Genomic DNA, 18,334 nt, shown 5'->3' with positions numbered 1-18,334 from the left:
ATCAAGCGTGTGAATTTTGAGGCAGATTGGATAATGCATGCCTGAGTTATAACAACTTGATGTTTCGTGGCGAGTCGTCAAAATTTACGAGTCCGCCACGGACACGCCCATCGACGAAAACTCTAAAGCTTCGCAATTTAACATCGCCAAGGCCTTTAGATGACATAACCCAATTTTGGTGTCGATCGGATCAAATCCCTAGGAGGAGTTCGTTAAAGTACAACGCCTGGAAATGGCAAAATCGCCACTTTTTCGCCGCAGGAAGCTATAAATATCCGACTTCCTGTTGGGTTTGAGATATCGCTCTTTGAGACTTTTTTGTAGGTCTTGGCATGTTTGAGGTGTGTGCCAATTTTCATGCATGTGCGTGATTCGTGGCTCGGGGGCTTGTCCGTATCAATTTTCTAGGTGGCGCTGTCGAGTCATTTTGCCACGCCCACTTCCGAAGCCTATAACAAACGTAAATTTTCGCCACTTCTGGGGCGTGTGCAAATTTTCGTGAGTTTTCGGGCATGTTTAGACCCTCAAAATCGCGATTCATTCGGGAGAAGAATAATAATAATAATAATAATAATAATAATAATAATAATAATAATAATAATAATAATAATAATAAACGGAGCAATTCCAATAGGGCCTTGCACCGTTCGGTGCTCGGTCCCTAATAATTAAAGCTGCAAGCAGCAATGATAGGGACCTCGCACCCGGGCTCACCGCCGCCCGGTGGCCGTAGGACGACAGAGAACCGCGAACAATAATAATTTAGGCCGATACATAAAAAAATCTGAGAAAATCACAGATTTATGCAAAACTTGCTCCCGTCAGCAGGTGGCGCTATGACTGTGACTCAATATTTTCATGCAGATGTCTTCAGGAGAGGATTTTAATCAACCATGTGAATTTTCAGGCAGATCAGACATTGTTTGGCTGAGTTATAGGCAATTTTACTGTTGCCACCAGGTGGCGCTATGACTGTGACTCAATATTGGCATGTAGATGTCTTCAGGAGAGCAATCTTATCAACCATGTGAAGTTTTAGGCAGATCGGATATTGTTTGGCTGAGTTATAGGCAATTTTAAGTTTGCCAGCAGGTGGCGCTATAACTGTATCGAGTTATTGGCATGTAAACATGTTCAGGTCAGGACACTTATCAAATGTGTGAGTTTTGAGGCAGATCGGATCATGCATGCCTGAGTTATAACGACTTGATGTTTCATGGCGAATCATCAAAGTTTGCGAGTCCGCCACGGACACGCCCATCAACGAAAACTCTAGACCTTCACAATATATGATCGATACTGCTTTCAGATGACACCACTCAAATTTGGTGCTGATATGATAAAATTTGTGGGAGGAGTTTGTTTCACTGTAAATCTTGCTATTTCCTGTAGCCAGCAGGTGGCGCTATAACTGTATCGGGATATTGTCATGTAAACGTGTTCAGGTCAGGACGGTTATCAAACGTGTGAATTTTGAGGCAGATCAGATAATGCATGCCTGAGTTATAACAACTTGATGTTTCGTGGCGAGTCGTCAAAATTTACGAGGCCGCCACGGACACGCCCATCGACGAAAACTCTAAAGCTTCGCAATTCAACATCGCCAAGGCCTTTAGATGACATAACCCAATTTTGGTGTCGATCGGATGAAATCCCTAGGAGGAGTTCGTTAAAGTACAACGCCTGGAAATGGCAAAATCGCCACTTTTTCGCCGCAGGAAGCCGTAAATATCCGACTTCCTGTTGGGTTTGAGATATCGCTCCTTGAGACTTTTTTGTAGGTCTTGGCATGTTTGAGGTGTGTGCCAATTTTCGTGCATGTGCGTGATTCGTGGCTCGGGGGCTTGTCCGTATCAATTTTCTAGGTGGCGCTGTCGAGTCATTTTGCCACGCCCACTTCCGAAGCCTATAACAAACGTAAATTTTCGCCACTTCTGGGGCGTGTGCAAATTTTCGTGAGTTTTCGGGCATGTTTAGACCCTCAAAATCGCGATTCATTCGGGAGAAGAATAATAATAATAATAATAATAATAATAATAATAATAATAATAATAATAATAATAATAATAATAATAAACGGAGCAATTCCAATAGGGCCTTGCACCGTTTGGTGCTCGGTCCCTAATAATAATAATAATAATAATAATAATAATAATAATAATAATAATAATAATAATAATAATAATAAACGGAGCAATTCCAATAGGGCCTTGCACCGTTCGGTGCTCGGTCCCTAATAATAAAAAACGGAGCAATTCCAATAGGGCCTTGCACCGTTTGGTGCTCGGTCCCTAATAATAATAATAATAAAAAACGGAGCAATTCCAATAGGGCCTTGCACCGTTTGGTGCTCGGTCCCTAATAATAATAAAAAACATTACAGATACAATAGGGCCTACGCACCGTAGGTGCTCGGTCCCTAATTAGACAACAAGGAACAGCTGGAAACAAGGAGTGATCATGTGAGCAGGCATACAGGAAATGAAAACCAAAACCAAAACAAGAGCTAGTGCCCTCAAGAGTCCACATGAGGGCACTGCAGCAGGTGTGACAAAATCGCATTGACATGCTGCCTCCAAAACTTTTGTCTGTCATAAAAACAGTGCTCAGAACAGGGTGATTTTACTAAACGAAAACTGAAACCAGGACTAAAGGTTACTGGACACTAAATCTGAAATGTGTTCGTAATTTTCGCATGGTATAAAATAAATTTGACCTCAGGTTGTGTAAATCATATTGACACACTGCCTCTGAGACTTTTGTCCTTCATTAAAATATTTTTTTTTTTTCATTTTTTTGCATCCAAAAAGGTGTTTTGAGAGTTGTTTCGATAATTAAAGGTCAACGTACAAGCGAAAGGCAAAATCCAAAATGCCAATTAATTCACATCGGAATCGACATGCAAGCTTTGTGTGTGTGACAATTTCTTTGGATTTGATAATGAAAAAAACGCATACAAAGTTTTTGGACTTCAGTGTTCAAAGACCTTAAATATATTAGTCAAAAACATTTCCGTTACATTAAACACAATAAAAGAAAATCTAAATACATGAAAAATGAAAACTAACAACAGTGACGGATAAACTACCTGAAATAAAATATAACTTAGTGATTACTGTTGCAGAAGTAGCGGCTGTTTATCGAAATTTTGCATATAAACATTAAACGTGTTGCTTTTTTTATTTGCTAAAATGTTTACTCTTTAGGGCTGATTTATAGTTCTGCATCAAGTGCACGCGTACGGTCTGGCGGAGCCTTCACGCGGTTTGGCTGTCACCGATGCTGATGCGCACCTCTCAAAAAACTGAACTACACATCGCGACAACGTGTAGCACAAGCTCTGTGATTGGTCGGCTTGGTAGTGGTGACGAACGTGGGCAGTGCTGAGAGCCGCAAGCCCGATAGAGCGAGTGTTTACAAGTGTCTAGTCCTGTGAAGGAGCTCCAGATGGATACTTTTGTTTTGTGTTTACCTTATGATTAAAGTTGCTGCACATCTCCCGGTTCCCTCCGCTGAATGTGCGAGTTTGAGCTCCTTGTAGCATTCAGAAAAAACAAAACACCCGTGAAGAAACACGACACAGAGGAACATAAAAACCTGCTGCCAGCTAGCGTTACGGAAGTGTTATTGCAGAGCAACACAAACCTCTTGCAGAAGTATAAATGCACAACTACGCACGAGGCAGGTGCCGTGGGTCACGGCGATCACTCAACGCAGAAGTATAAATCAGCCTTTAATTCAATGGTCTCAAACTCAATTCCTGGAGGGCCGCAGCTCTGCATAGTTTAGCTCCAACCACCTCCAACTCACACCTGCTTAATAATCTCATGTAGTCTTAAACACCTTGATTAATTGGATCAGCTGAGTTTGATTAGTGTTGGAGCAAAACTGAGCTTTAATGAAAAAGTTCATAAATAATAAATTTGCTCATTTTGGGAGGAAAAAAGCACAAAATAACTTATTTTCAATATAAAAGGCGATTGTCAATACTCCTAAGACTAATTAAAATGTTAGCCTTTGGTTCTCTTCTGGCTAAAAGACTGATATTGTTCAAATGAAAAGACCCTGTTCCACCAGCACATAATCACTGGATAAGAGAAGTGATGTCTCAGCTTAAGTTGGAGAAAATAAGGCATACTATCAACGGGTCTGTTGAGACATTTTATAAGGTCTGGCCTTTTTTAACTCTTGCGATGGAAATAGATGCACACAATATGACAATATGAGAAAACTCATGTCGTATTTCATGCCATGTTGTCATCTTTTATTTTCTCTATAGACATTTGATCATATATTGCTCCTAGATCTGGAGCTCTTGGAAAGGGGTGGTTTGTTTTTGTTTGTTTGTTTGGATCCCTACTGAAAAAAACAGCTTAAACTAGCCTAGGCTGGTTGGCTGGTTTTAGCTGGTTGACCAGGCTGGTTTTAGAGGGGTTTTGGCCATTTCCAGGCTGGTTTCCAGCCCTTTCCAGCCTGGTCTTAGCTGGTCAGGCTGGAAAATGACCAGCTAAAACCAGCTTGATGAGCCTAGCCAGGCTGGGAGCCCTTCCAAAACCAGCTATGTCCAGTTTAAACCAGGCTGGTCAAGCTGGTTTTAGCTGGATTTAGCTGGTCATTTTCCAGCTTAACTAGATAAGACCAGCCTGGAAATGGTCAAAACCCCTCTAAAACCAGGCTGGTCAACCAGCTAAAACCAGCCAACCAGCCTAGGCTGGTTTAAGCTGGATTTTTCAGCAGGGATTAGTAACAGTAAAAATGACACATTGTGCCTCTTCCCAACAGGGAAAACCAGCAACAATCAAGAATGCATGATTATATACTGTCATGGCTTTGCAATCAATATATATCATTATAATCAATGGACCAACATAACCAAAGGGTGGTTTATGTGCCCACAGTGTATTGCTAAAACAATCATTCAATTTGCTCAAACAAAGAGAGACCAAAAGAGTCAAATTAAGACTTAAAATCAACCCAGAGTGGTCGAAAATGAGTGGGGGGTTCATTTCTCTAAGCCTGAAAACTGGCCTGCAGCTTCTGAATATGCTGTGAAACAGTTGAAGGATATGAGAGCACTCACTGAAAGCATGGTGTCTGTGTGTGAAGGTCTGAATCTGGGGAAGAAGATCAGCGTTCCTCGAGATGTGATGATGGAGGAGCTGAACCTGAACACAAACAGAGGATCCATCATGTTTCAGGAGCGCCAGAGGAGAGTGGAGAGATTCACACTGGAGAACGCAGCAGAAAACCCCATCTTCATATACGTAAGACACGCAGATTTACAGAAACAAAACACTCTATAGTCAAGACATTAGGCATGGGCTGGTATAAGATTCTGGCAGTATGATAACCTTGGATAAAAAATACCACGGTATTGTGATCACTGCTCTAAAGTAAGTTCCTTTTAAATGTCTCGGTAAAAAACAACAACCTTTTCCCCCATTGAACACAACTGATCTTATTTTGAGAAACATTTAACATATTTTGGAGCAGTAAACATGTCAGGCTAAATCATTTTATTCAACCCTAACCCTAATACTCTTACTCTGAAAACTAAATAAAATAGTTGTAATAAAACACATTAAAACAAATAAATGAATAAAAACATTGCCCATACCACAGGAACGATATATACAAAATTATTTATAGTGACTCCAATGGTTTTAGATGATTCAGTACGTGTCGCGTCTATATTAGAAGAGGTTGGGTATTGTAAATCCCCTAAAATGTCGACAGGATTTATTGAAGGCATTATTAGAAGAGGTTATAAAACTCGTCTCACATTCTCTCCATCTTTTGTGTGGAGGAAGAGGCTTCAGCGCTAATGTTGCTGATGTAGCTTCAGGATAAAGGTCATGCGTTCCTGCTTTAATTATTAAATTATAATAAACAGAAACAAATCAAGAGAAACATCATACATATATATATATATTATAGGTGGGAATATATTATTTTTTTAATCTAGATTAATCTCACTGTAATCTTGGAGCTAATCTAGATTAAAATGGCTCATTTGAATTCTGCCGAAGGCATTCAGAATATGTGTGCTACTCAAATAATGACTAAATATAAGTCTTTGAGAACGGGTTTCTCGAGCCAGGTGGCGCATTAGACCAGAATGCATCACAAACTGCTTGAGAAACTGTTCTACTATGATAATCGGTGTTGAAAATAAATGATGTTTAATAAGATGTGCTTGTGTTTACTAACTGTTTATTCAGGTAAACAAGAATGTTGAACTGTAGGCCTACATAAACTCCAAAAAGCTATTTCTAATTACATTAATCCGACTGAAGTCCTAACTGAACTAAACAGAAAGGAATTAAGACATGTAGAGTATGCAGATATTAGTGGCATTACTGAAGTAAACACTGCAATCAAACTAATACCGTCATGTAGAACTTTTCACCATATTTTCCGACAACGTCCACACACACACGGCTGTCAGTAAAGGACTGCACACACACACACACACACACACACATTGCGAAATGCGGATGTTTTTACTTTCCATTCGGCGTGCGTTATTAAATTCCATAACACTTCCACCAGTCCTTACTCCTTATTTGCGCCTAATATTTGTCACGGGGGCATGAATGAAATGTTCATGAGTGAATGTGAAGTCACCCAAAATTACAGGAAACTCTTACATGAAAGCACTTCACGTAAACACTGCCATTATATTGTTGTCTATTAAGGCAAATAACTAGATTACTGATCTTCGAAAAAAGTGAAAGATCCAGAAAGGCATCCTGCTGATTTGATTCAGAAGGGCAGTTGTTTGTCAGACGGCTCACCGGTCGGGTATACATCCATGCTAAAATGTCAAGGTGAAGGTCATCATAGCTTGAGTAGAATAGACCCAGCTCACAACCCAACTTTGAGAATAGATTGACGGCGATTTTTTTTTAATCGCCCGATAAGAGTCTCGCATTAACGCCGATAACGGCCCACCACTAATATATACTGTATATATATAATTTTTTGTTGAAATTTTGTAGTTCAATAACTCAATATATTTGGTGACCAAACTCTTATTTTAATGAATATAAAACTATTTAATGAAACTGTTTGCTTCAAATGCACCAAAACAAATACTCTATATACACTGAGAAATGGATATAAATATTCATTCTCAAAGGAGTGTACTCATTTACGCTGGACACTGCATATATTATCAACACAAGAGGACAGAAGGACATAAATAAGTGGGAAATAAAGTATCAATACAAATAATACAATGAGATATATACACATCTAGATGACTTATATGTGCAATATATTGTGCATTAATAAAGTAATCTGCCAATGGGGTAAGCACAATCTTGTTTTCGTTATGGCATAAGATTATTTAGCTTAGTTTAAGGAAAAACTCAGCTAATTTTGACCTGATTTCTGAAAACAAGACTATATTTTTTGCTTGTTTAGAAGATGCTTCTTGATTTAAGAATATTTACTTATATACTGCAAATAATGCTTTTCTAGCCAGATTTTGTCTTGTATATAGTCCAAATATCTAAAAATCCTTAAATCAAGAAGCATTTTCCAGCATATATAACGTAATTGTTTTTTAAACATCTCTGTCCTGAAACTCTTCCAGCAGAACCACATGGAGCAGCATGCAGAGATGCAGAGTCAGACAGAGGTGCAGGGAGGGAAGGAGAACCTGCTGCATCCGCTGGCTGGTAAACACAGTCTGGCCGCGACCCTGAAGAACACAGTGGCCAAGAAGGGAAGCCCAAACGCCCTCGCACCAGGTGCACACACCGCACCAGCAGACTATATACAACACACAATATACTGCAACTCCTTTACCCACCATTCATAAGCACTAATTAGCCAATACCAGAGCTGCACAGCATATGGTTTCAGCATCGATATTGCAATAGTCACATCACAGGATATGCACTGTTGAGTTGGTATTATAATTAATCGTTTGCATGTGTTTTTAAGGCCTGTGAGTGTGTAATGATTTTAAAAGCGTTCAGGAATAAGAAATCGCACCATTTGCAGCTTTAGAAATGATTAATGTTCATTTTTGACTGTGCCTGAATACTATTATATACGTTAAAACTCAGTTGTATCTATTTCTCCGTTGTGTTTATAGACTGCTTATTAGATTTTATGCACTTCCTTGGCAGAATCATCTCAATCAATCTAATGTGATAAATTCTTCCCAAATAGAGCTTTCCAAGTGATCTGGTGAAATTGTATTCATATCGCGATGTATATTGCAGAATAAAAAAAACATCGCAATGCTACATTTTTAATGTCGTGCAGCTCTAACAAGAGTTAATTAGCCAATGCTAGGGCTGCACAATCATTTCAGCAATAATGTGCGAATCTGCAATGTCAAGTTGGGATTATAATCAACCAGGAACCACTGATCAGGGCTGCGTTTCCGAAATTCATCAATAGCCAACTGAGTTCGCAAGTTCCATCATTACAAATATAGTTCAGTGAATTGGTGTTTCCCGAATCTGTCGCTCCACCAAAGATTTGCAAATGTGTCGCAACAACTCCTCTAAAGCTGTAGTTCGAAGCAGAGCTCCTGGCTGTGTTCTATTCCCAGTTATCCCCCCTATGCCCTACTCCTCTAGAACCTCCCAACCTCCACTTTGAATGATTAATAAATAAAAGCTCAAAGTGATCTCTCTCACATTAAATTTGCTTTCAAAGTACATTTTTTTACAGTTCAGTTTTAGCGAGCTTCAGATTGACAATTCCCTTCGTAGTGCACTCCATAACTTATGCCATTTTGACACAGTCGTTGTTTATAACAAAAGCTATAGGTGACCTATGATTTACAAGCAGAAATCAGTTACTGTACATTTCCAAATAACAGTAGTTTGTACATCATTATTTGACCATGCATATTTCTGATTTATACACTGTAAAAAATGTCGGGTTCCACACAATGTTGTTCATTCATTAATTAATTTCCTTTTCGGCTTAGTCTCTTTATTAATCAGGGATCGCCACAGCAGAATGAACCACCAACTTATCCATACGTTTTACGCAGCAAATGCCCTTCCAGCCGCAACCCAACAATAGTAAACACCCATACACTCCTGCATTCACACACCCAGAGGAAACCCATGCCAACACTGCGAGAACATGCAAACTCCACACAGAATTGCCAACTGACCCAGCCGCGACTCAAACTAGTGACCTTCTTGCTGTGAGGCGATCATGCTACCCACTGCGCCACCGTGACGCCTCCATATTGTCCCAACACAAATTGCTTTAGTTAACTCATTTTTACAAACTTAAGTGGATTTAACAAAAAACAATTATGTTGTCCCCCAAAACAACGTAAGAATTGTGTTGTTTCAACTCATTTTAAATAAGTAGCTTGAAAAAGCAACTAAATATTTTTTGGTGTAGTCTATAAGAGATAAAACTAAAACACATTGACAAAACTACAAAAAAAACAAAAAATAAATAAATAATTAAATAAAATAAAAATAACATATATATATATATATATATATATATATATATATATATATATATATATATATATATATTAGGGTAGTCACAATACTGAAATTTTAAATGCGTCCATTTTTCGCTAACATTTGAGCACGTTCTTAAACAGCGCTGATTTGCTATTGTGTTCACGTGCTCAACAGAAATGACTGTGATTGGCTGTGAAGGTCATCAGTTCACTGAACTCACCACTGTTTACTGAGTGTAACCACAGATACAGAGACACTGGAGTGTTTTAAAGCCACATCGATCAGCTGGTTTGTCTATAAGCTGACATACAGTACAAGTGATCTGCTGACAAATCACAGCTTTAAAACACTCCAGTGTCCCTGTATCTGTGGTTACACTATTTTTTTCAATAGTCTACAGAGCAAACCCTCGTTATACAATGACTTGCCTAATTACCCTAACCTGTCTAGTTAACCTAATTAACCTAGTTAAGCCTTTAAATGTCACTTTAAGCTGTATAGAAGTGTCTTGAAGAATATCTAGTCTAATATTAATTACTATCATCATGACAAAGAGAAAAGAAATCAGTTATTAGAGATGAGTTATTAACACTATTATGCTTAGAAATGTGTTGAAGAAATCTGCTCTCCGTTAAAGAGAAATTGGAGGAATAATTCAGGGGGACTAATAATTCTGACTTCAACTGAATATATATAAAATATGTACATTTTTTGGTGTGTTGTTTTTGTAGTTTTGTTCATGTTTTAGTTTTATCTCTTATAGACTACACAAACAATTATTTTGCTGCTTTTTCAAGCTACTTATTTAAAATGAGTTGAAACAACATGTAAAGTATATATACATACATATATATATATATATATATATATATATATATATATATATATATATATATATATATATATATATATATATATATATATATTAGGGTAGTCACAATACTGAAATTTTAAATAGGTCGATTTTCTGCTATATTCGCATCTTTAAAATGCTCCAGTGTCTCTGTATCTGTGGTCACACTCAGTAAACAGCGGTGAGTTTGGTGGACTGATGACCTTCATGACCAATCACAGTCATTTCTGTTGAGCATGTGAACACAATGGAAAATCAGCGCTGTTTAAGAATGTGCTCAAATGTTAGCGGGACGTATTTAAAATTTCAGTATCGATTGGCATTCCAGTATCGTGACTATCCTTATATTTATATATATATATATATATATATATATATATATATATATATATATATATATATATATATATATATATATATATATATATATATATATTTTCTGCTAAATTCGCATCTTTAAAATGCTCCAGTGTCTCTGTATCTGTGGTTACACTCAGTAAACAGCGGTGACTTATTTCAAATGAGTTGAAACAACACATTTCTTAAATTAACAGTTTAAAATATATAAAACAAGGAAATTAATGTAAATAAGTAAATGATATTTGCAGTGCATAGAAACATGAGTGTATTTCTGAACAGATGCTTGTAAAATCTCCTATTTGATGAGCTGTTATCATTAGCTCATTGCTGCATCTAATTAACTCTATCTAATGTGCGTCCTTAGAGCCCTTAATAAACATCATCTCTTGTTTCCGTCTCCTTATCTGCCGCCGGGCCCTGAAGGGACCGCTCTGAATATCCGCTAATGCATATGCGTGCTAGCAATGAGCTAAACACTGTAGCATGCTAGAATGCGCTTCAGGACAGCAAATCCCCTCTATTATTGGCCCTGTGAATCACGCAGGCTGTGGATGTCCTTTTAGGCTACTCTGGGCCACTAAGAGAGATCCCTCGAGAGAAATTCAACGCCACGGTGATCCCGAAGTCGTACTGCTCCCCGTGGAGGGAAGCGCTGGGAGAAAACCAAGATCTGCTGTCGTCGCTAAACACAACCATAGCTGAACCAGCACAGAAACTGCAGCCGGCCAACTACAGGAGCTTCAACAGGTCAGATTATATCATTATTAAAGTCCAACATCAGGTTCATAGTTGTTAAGTATATTTTGTATGCTTTTTTTAACAATCAGATCACATTAAATCAACTTTTAAACATATAGAAGGCAGCACGGAGGCGCAGTGGGTAGCGATGTCGCCTCACAGCAAGAAAGTCGCTGGTTCGAGTCTTGGCTGGGTCAGTTGGTGTTTCTGTGTGGAGTTTGCATGTTCTCCCCATGTTGGCGTGGGTTTCCTCCAGGGTGCTCCGGTTTCCCCCACAGTTCAAACACATGCGCTATAGGGGAATTCATGAACTAAATTGGCTGTAGTGTATGAGTGTGGGAAAGAGAATGTATGGGTGTTTCCCAGTGATGAGTTGCAGCTGGAAGGGCATCCGCTGCGTAAAACATATGCTGGATAAGCTGGCGGTTCATTCCGCTGTGGTGACCCCTGATTAATAAAGCGACTAAGCCGAAAAGAAAATGAATGAACATATAGCAGAATCTATGTAGAGATACTACATTAACCATGATTCTGCACAGACAATTCACCAATCAAAAGAGAGTCTACAAAATTAACTCCGCCCACTCAATACGATAGCACCCTGCAAACAACCGGAGCTTCAACAGCCTTTTCTAAAGGTAAATTTAAGCACTACTCAAGCTCTTTTAAGGTGTATTTTCCAGAACTTTATAAGTTTGGTAATTTACATACATACACACGCATAATTCATCACATTATATCAGATGCTATTTGTTAAAGTATCCTATACTATAATGCTCTAAGAAATTAAATGTTGAGAGCATGTTTGCCCCAAGCCCAACATTGCATTACTGTCATTGAGTCTATTTTATTTACATGTTTAATTATAATGCACTTTTTAAAGGCACTTTCTGAGTGTAGGATTTCTACCTTCACCTTTTGACAAAATTCAGGCAGGCAGTCACACCTACTGACACCAACCACTCAAGCACTGCTCATGTATTCATTCATTCGTTTTCCTTCAGCTTAGTCCCTTATTTATCAGAGGTCACCACAGTGGAATGAACCGCCAACTATTCTAGCATATGTTTTACACAGCGGATGCCCTTCCAGCCGCATCCAAGAGTGGAAAACACCCATACACAATCATTCACACACACACTCATACACCACAGCCAATTTAGTTCATCTATTTCACCTATAGCTAGGCCCACATGGAATCTGTGCCTGCAGAAATGCGCAGATTTGTAGCCCAGCGTTGACTATTTATTTACTTGTGTAAATGTAAGTTTAAATTTATTCAGTTTTTAATTGATTTACAATACAGTTTGTAAAGTACTATTTTCTTTTAGGAGATATATTACATGAGAGACTTGCTTTGTTTACCAGTGTATAAGAGTAGCTAATTGGATTTATATTGTAAAATAACCGTTGAATGACTGATGAAAACTGATGAAAATGATGTCTGCAAAATTGTTGCAAACAATTTATTTGTGTTGAATTTAAACAAAACAAATTAAATTTAGCAATGTTCAACTTTGTTTGTATAAACTCAGCCCAAATAGATTGCCTACAGACACTTAACTTAAAAAAAATTGTAAATCCAAGGAATCATCTTTGAATAATTTATTTTGAGTGTATTAAAATTTTTAATTACGATACTCCCAAAATCATTCTGGATAATTCAGATTATCAGCAAAATTCTGCGCAGAAATAGCCAAAAAATTCTGCAGATGTGTGGCCCTACCTATAGCGCATGTGTTTGGACTGTGGGGGAAACCGGAGCACCTGGAGGAAACCCACACCAACACAGGGAGAACATGCAAACTCCACACAGAAACTGACCCAGTCGGGACTCGAACCAGCGACCTTCTTGCTGTGAGGCCTTGCTAACCACTGAGAAACCAGGCCGCCCCTCATATTTAATTACATTTAAAGTATGCCCTTTTTAATAAGATAATGTTGTACTACTGGGGCACGCATAAAGACTGTTAATGCCGATTTTGCAACGCATGAGCGGTGCGTGAGCAGCGGGTGTTTTTCAGCATGTGTGTTAACATCCGGGACTCACACCGGGAGAAGAGCAGCACGTCTAGCAGGAGCGGGGTATGAGGCACGCGGGTTTGGCTTTTTCTGCGCCCAAGCAGAGATGCGTCAGTTTGCTTTTTGATTAAACACACTTCTCTCACCAGCGTTGATTCAGTTGAATATAGAGAGTAACGTCTTTATTTCTGAATTACCACTCTTCACTCTTAATGAATACACTTGCATATGAAGTAACTGATATCTCAAAGCATTTACTGGGGCACTGGCGATGTTTACTGGGGCACGTGCCTCAGTAAATTAGCTCTAGCGACGACACTGACTTGATCAGATTACAAGAAAAGCAAAAATGTCGTGATCAGGATTTTGAGCCAGGAAAACCCTATATAATTCTCAGCATTTTGTCAGTTTTAATGACTGATTTTAATGCATCAATTTGTAAGTGATGCTAAATAAAGGAACTGGCCAAACGAATGAATGCAAAGTAAAAAATAATTATAATAAAAAAAACAGTATTGGAAGCCAAATTTGTTAATCTGATACACAAGTGTAAGCAAAAGTGCCAACCTGCCCAACAATTAAAAACAATTGCAAATTAGGAGCAAATGGGAGTGCAAATCTGACTGAAAATCTACAAGTGGACTGCTCAAACAAAAAATATATATATGTTTCATCAGTAAATCACATTATACTGCAGCCCTTTAAAAGCTTTGGACATCTGAGTAGGCTGGGGATTCCCCGGTAACTTTATTTAAGAGGGATTAAGCCCATTTTCCACGGTAAAACGAAGGTAAAACACGATATGAGAGGAAGCCTTGAGGGTCACCAAGAGGTTTTGGCACATTAGCATCATACATGATGATTATGTGATTAAAATAGACTCAACATGACTAATCCAGAATATCAAATGATCACGTCCACTTAAGTGTTTCCATTGCGTCCTCCCGTCTGAAACTAGATCCTCGGAGGAGCAAATGACTATTTAAAAGCTCCGGGGCCGCTGGCTCATGACAGATCTGAGAGCCTCAAGACATACTGTGTACACAGAAGATCAGCTTCCGCAAACTACAGATCTACAACCGCGTAATTATTTGGACTCAAATCCAGCGCAGTGCTTCTCAACTTTTTGTTACTGTGGTCAAGACCGCCTATTAATCCCAGCCGATATTGATTTTAATCAAAATATAAACTCAAGAACGTCTTTATGTGGCAGTTTGGGTTCAGTAAGTGGTACATAAATTAAAGTTTATGGGTTTTTTTTATAAAAACTTGATGCAATTGTATGGCTGGGTAAAGTCAAAAAGTGTATTTCGATTTTGATAGCTGTTTTAATAAATATAACAAATAATAAAACCTTAAAAAATGCAAGAATGACCACGTTTACATGGACATCAGTAATCAAATTATTTGCCTTAATCTAATTAAGACAATAATAAGATTAAGGTTGTTGTGAAATTCTTCATCCGGCTCATGGCACCAAAACTGTGGTGAATTTCTAAGACGAGCCAAAAACCAGGGAGAACTTTCGGGTATCTTCAAAGCAGAATCCTCTAATAAGAAGAAGTCGGCGTCGCAAAAGCCTCTCAGTTTAAATACATTTTTACAGACAGTGATACATGTGGGTGGACACAGTCTAAAACTAGGCATGCAAATGAAGTGTTGTTGTCAGCAGGGTAAATCTTGATCTAATCAATTACATTTCCCAGTCCTGATCTCATCAGCATAGACAATAGCCGTGCTTTAAAACTGACAATTTGCATTACTTTAGAGATCTGAGACTGTATTTCACATATAGGCTCCCTCAGAATGTATTTTACAATTAAATATTTATTTATATATATATATATATATTTAAAGAAATTTGTAATCTTTCAAGGCGCTTACATGAGCTGCTTTGTGAATGTTCCTTTCATGACCCCGTTTTACATGTTATAGCGCACAAATCGATTAACTTGAAACTGTACTCACACCAGTATCAACTGTGATTAATACGGCAGAATAATTTACTTTTTACTACAACTGTGGTGTATTGTAGCATATTATATCCTGTACTTGTGGAAAAATACTGTATTGGGTTATTTGTTTATATTACTATTGCTGTTGTGTTACCATGGCGACTGTAGAATCACTGCAACAGATTAATTACTACAGTTGTTGTGTTACTATAGCTACTGCAGAACGACCACACCAGACTAATCACTATAGTGGTTGTGTTACCATAGCAACTGCAGAATCACTGCAACAGACTAATTACTATAGTGGTTGTGTTACCATAGCAACTGCTGAATCACTGCACAGACTAAATACTATAGTGGTTGTGTTACCATAGCAACTGCAGAATCACTGCAACAGACTAATTACTATAGTGGTTGTGTTACCATAGCAACTGCTGAATCACTGCACAGACTAAATACTATAGTGGTTGTGTTACCATAGCAACTGCAGAATCACTGCAACAGACTAATTACTATAGTGGTTGTGTTACCATAGCAACAGCAGAATCACTGCAACAGACTAATTACTATAGTGGTTGTGTTACCATAGCAACTGCAGAATCACTGCAACAGACTAATTACTATAGTGGTTGTGTTACCATAGCAACTGCAGAATCACTGCAACAGACTAATCACTATAGTGGCTGTGTTACCATAGCAACTGCAGAATCACTGCAACAGACTAATCACTATAGTGGTTGTGTTACCATAGCAACTGCTGAATCACTGCAACAGACTAAATACTATAGTGGTTGTGTTACCATAGCAACTGCAGAATCACTGCAACAGACTAATTACTATAGTGGTTGTGTTACCATAGCAACTGCTGAATCACCGCAACAAATTATTGTAATTGTCATGTTACCCAGGCGACGCGGTGGCACAGTAGGTAGTTCTGTCGCCTCAAGCAAGAAGGTCGCTGGTTCGAGCCTCGGCTGGGTCAGTTGGCATTTCTGTGTGGAGTTTGCATGTTCTCGCCGTGTTGCCGTGGGTTTCCTCTCAGTCCAAAAACATGCGGTACAGGTGAATTGGATAGGCTAAATTGTCCGTAGTGTATGAGTGTGGATGTTTCCCAGAGATGGGTTGCAGCTGGAAGGGCATCCGCTGCGTAAAACATGTGCTGGATAAGTTGGCGGTTGATTCTGCTGTGGTGACCCCAGATTAATAAAGGGACTAAGCCGAAAAGAAAATGAATGAATGTTGTGTCACCATAGGAACTGTAGACTCACCACAACAGATCAATTCAAGCACTACACAACAGAAAGTATTTGCTATAAATGAGTATAGTATTTTGTTCGTCTCTGAACTCTTCTTGGTGTGTTTCTATTCTAGAGCGGCGATGCCGTTTGGGGGTGCAGTGAGCAGTCAGAGGGTGATTCCTGTCATTAGTTTTGAAGCTCTGGAGCCTCCCAATCTTTCAGGCATGAGCTCTGCAACCATGTCCAAACGCCGCAACTTCAACAGAGCACCGCGGGGATGGGGCATCGGCTACTCACCCGAATCCAATGACCTGTGAGACAGAGACAGAGAGAGAGAGAAAGAAAGAGAGAGAGAGAAAGAGAGAGACACCGACCCATCCTGACCCCTGCAGGTGAAACACCAGTGGTACAACTGCAGGGTCAGATTTTACGAACATTTGAAAAACAAAATCAATACGTGTGGTTTGCTCTCCTAAAATAAAACTCCACAAATCCAATCCAAATGTCAGGGTTGCTCACCTGAAAAAAACAAAAAACATTAAGTTTTCATTCTGTTGCCAAGTGTTGTTTAAGAGAGCTAGGACATTCACTTTTTTCTTCTGAAGATTATTTTATTTATTTTAGTTTGGCTGGAAATATATATATAATAAAGTAAAAACTGCCGTGGTCAACATTTTAACATTATTAGGCCACTTAAGAAATTATTTTTGGATTTTCTTCTGAACAAACCACTGTTGTCCAATGACTTGCCTTATTACCCTAGTTGCACCTTTAAATGTGACTTTAAGCTGAATACTAGTATCTTGAAGAATATCTAGTCTAATATTATGTGCTGTCATCATGGCAAAGAGAAAATAATCAGTTATTAAAACTATTCTATTTTAAAAAGTGCTGATCATACTGTATAATTGCTTTCCCTACATTGTAAAATTGTATGTACAGTAGTTTTAAATGTTCAGCATGCAACTTTTTTTTGTGCATAATGTAGTGGCCCTAAAAATGTATCTGGGCACTTCAAGCCCATGCAAAATGGCATTAGATGACTAAATGTTAAATATATACTGTTTTTATCATATGCATTGTGTGCATCTTTCTTAAAATAAATGACACTCATGCAAAAATGTGCAAACATCTTCAATACAGCAGACGGTGTTTTCAGGACAGCTAGAATAATGCTGAAGAAAATGATCACTGTTATAATGATGTTTTTATGATGTTAAAGCACTGTAGTAATGCTTCATTTAAAATGTTTTAGAGCTGAATAAAACAAAAAAAAACTCATATTTGAAAATTATTATTCATTATTTTAAGCAAATTCTTCATGTACTTGTGCTGTTGTTTTATTAGTTCAGCTTGCCTCGGTTTATTTTAGATTTGGTCAGCTAAAGTGTTTTGATTTTATATTTTCATTTTAGTAATATTATCATTAACTTATTATATACTATATAATATTATTATTTACTTTGTTCTATTTTGCATTTTTTGATATTTCTAATAAGCTTTATTCTTGATTTATGCATTTAAAAAATTTACATTTAGTCATTTACATTTAGTCATTTAGCAGACGCTTTTATCCAAAGCGACTTACAAATGAGGACAAGGAAGCAATTTACACAACTATAAGAGCAGCAGTGAACAAGCGCTATAGACAAGTTTCAGGTGTGTCAATAAGGTCAATAAAAAGGTGCTGTGTTTTCTCAATGTTAA

General features: G+C 38.1%; 1 protein-coding gene across 1 annotated transcript; it reads left to right on the top strand.

Annotated features, from left to right (window-relative positions):
• Nucleotides 1-5,087: 5,087 nt before the first annotated feature.
• Nucleotides 5,088-17,748, top strand: myoz3a (myozenin 3a). Its single transcript, XM_056452678.1, has 4 exons — nt 5,088-5,264; nt 7,601-7,757; nt 11,238-11,421; nt 16,761-17,748. Exons 1-4 carry the CDS (start codon nt 5,088-5,090, stop codon nt 16,942-16,944), a joined length of 702 nt encoding a protein of 233 aa, XP_056308653.1. The 3' UTR covers nt 16,945-17,748.
• Nucleotides 17,749-18,334: the final 586 nt, after the last annotated feature.

This window comes from Danio aesculapii, unplaced genomic scaffold (genome assembly GCF_903798145.1).
Source record: "Danio aesculapii unplaced genomic scaffold, fDanAes4.1, whole genome shotgun sequence".
NCBI classification, from domain to species: Eukaryota; Metazoa; Chordata; class Actinopteri; order Cypriniformes; family Danionidae; genus Danio; species Danio aesculapii.
Note: the sequence above shows the minus strand (reverse complement) of the source record. Positions and strands in the feature narration are given on the sequence as shown.

What these genes read in the sequence shown, in the direction of transcription:
- myoz3a (XM_056452678.1), top strand. Translation starts at nt 5,088, where the DNA reads ATGGTGTCTGTGTGTGAAGGTCTGAATCTGGGGAAGAAGATCAGCGTT. An exon ending in CCCAAACGCCCTCGCACCAG is followed by an intron (nt 7,758 to 11,237) that starts GTGCACACACCG and finishes ATGTCCTTTTAG; the next exon opens with GCTACTCTGGGCCACTAAGA. An exon ending in AACTACAGGAGCTTCAACAG is followed by an intron (nt 11,422 to 16,760) that starts GTCAGATTATAT and finishes TTTCTATTCTAG; the next exon opens with AGCGGCGATGCCGTTTGGGG.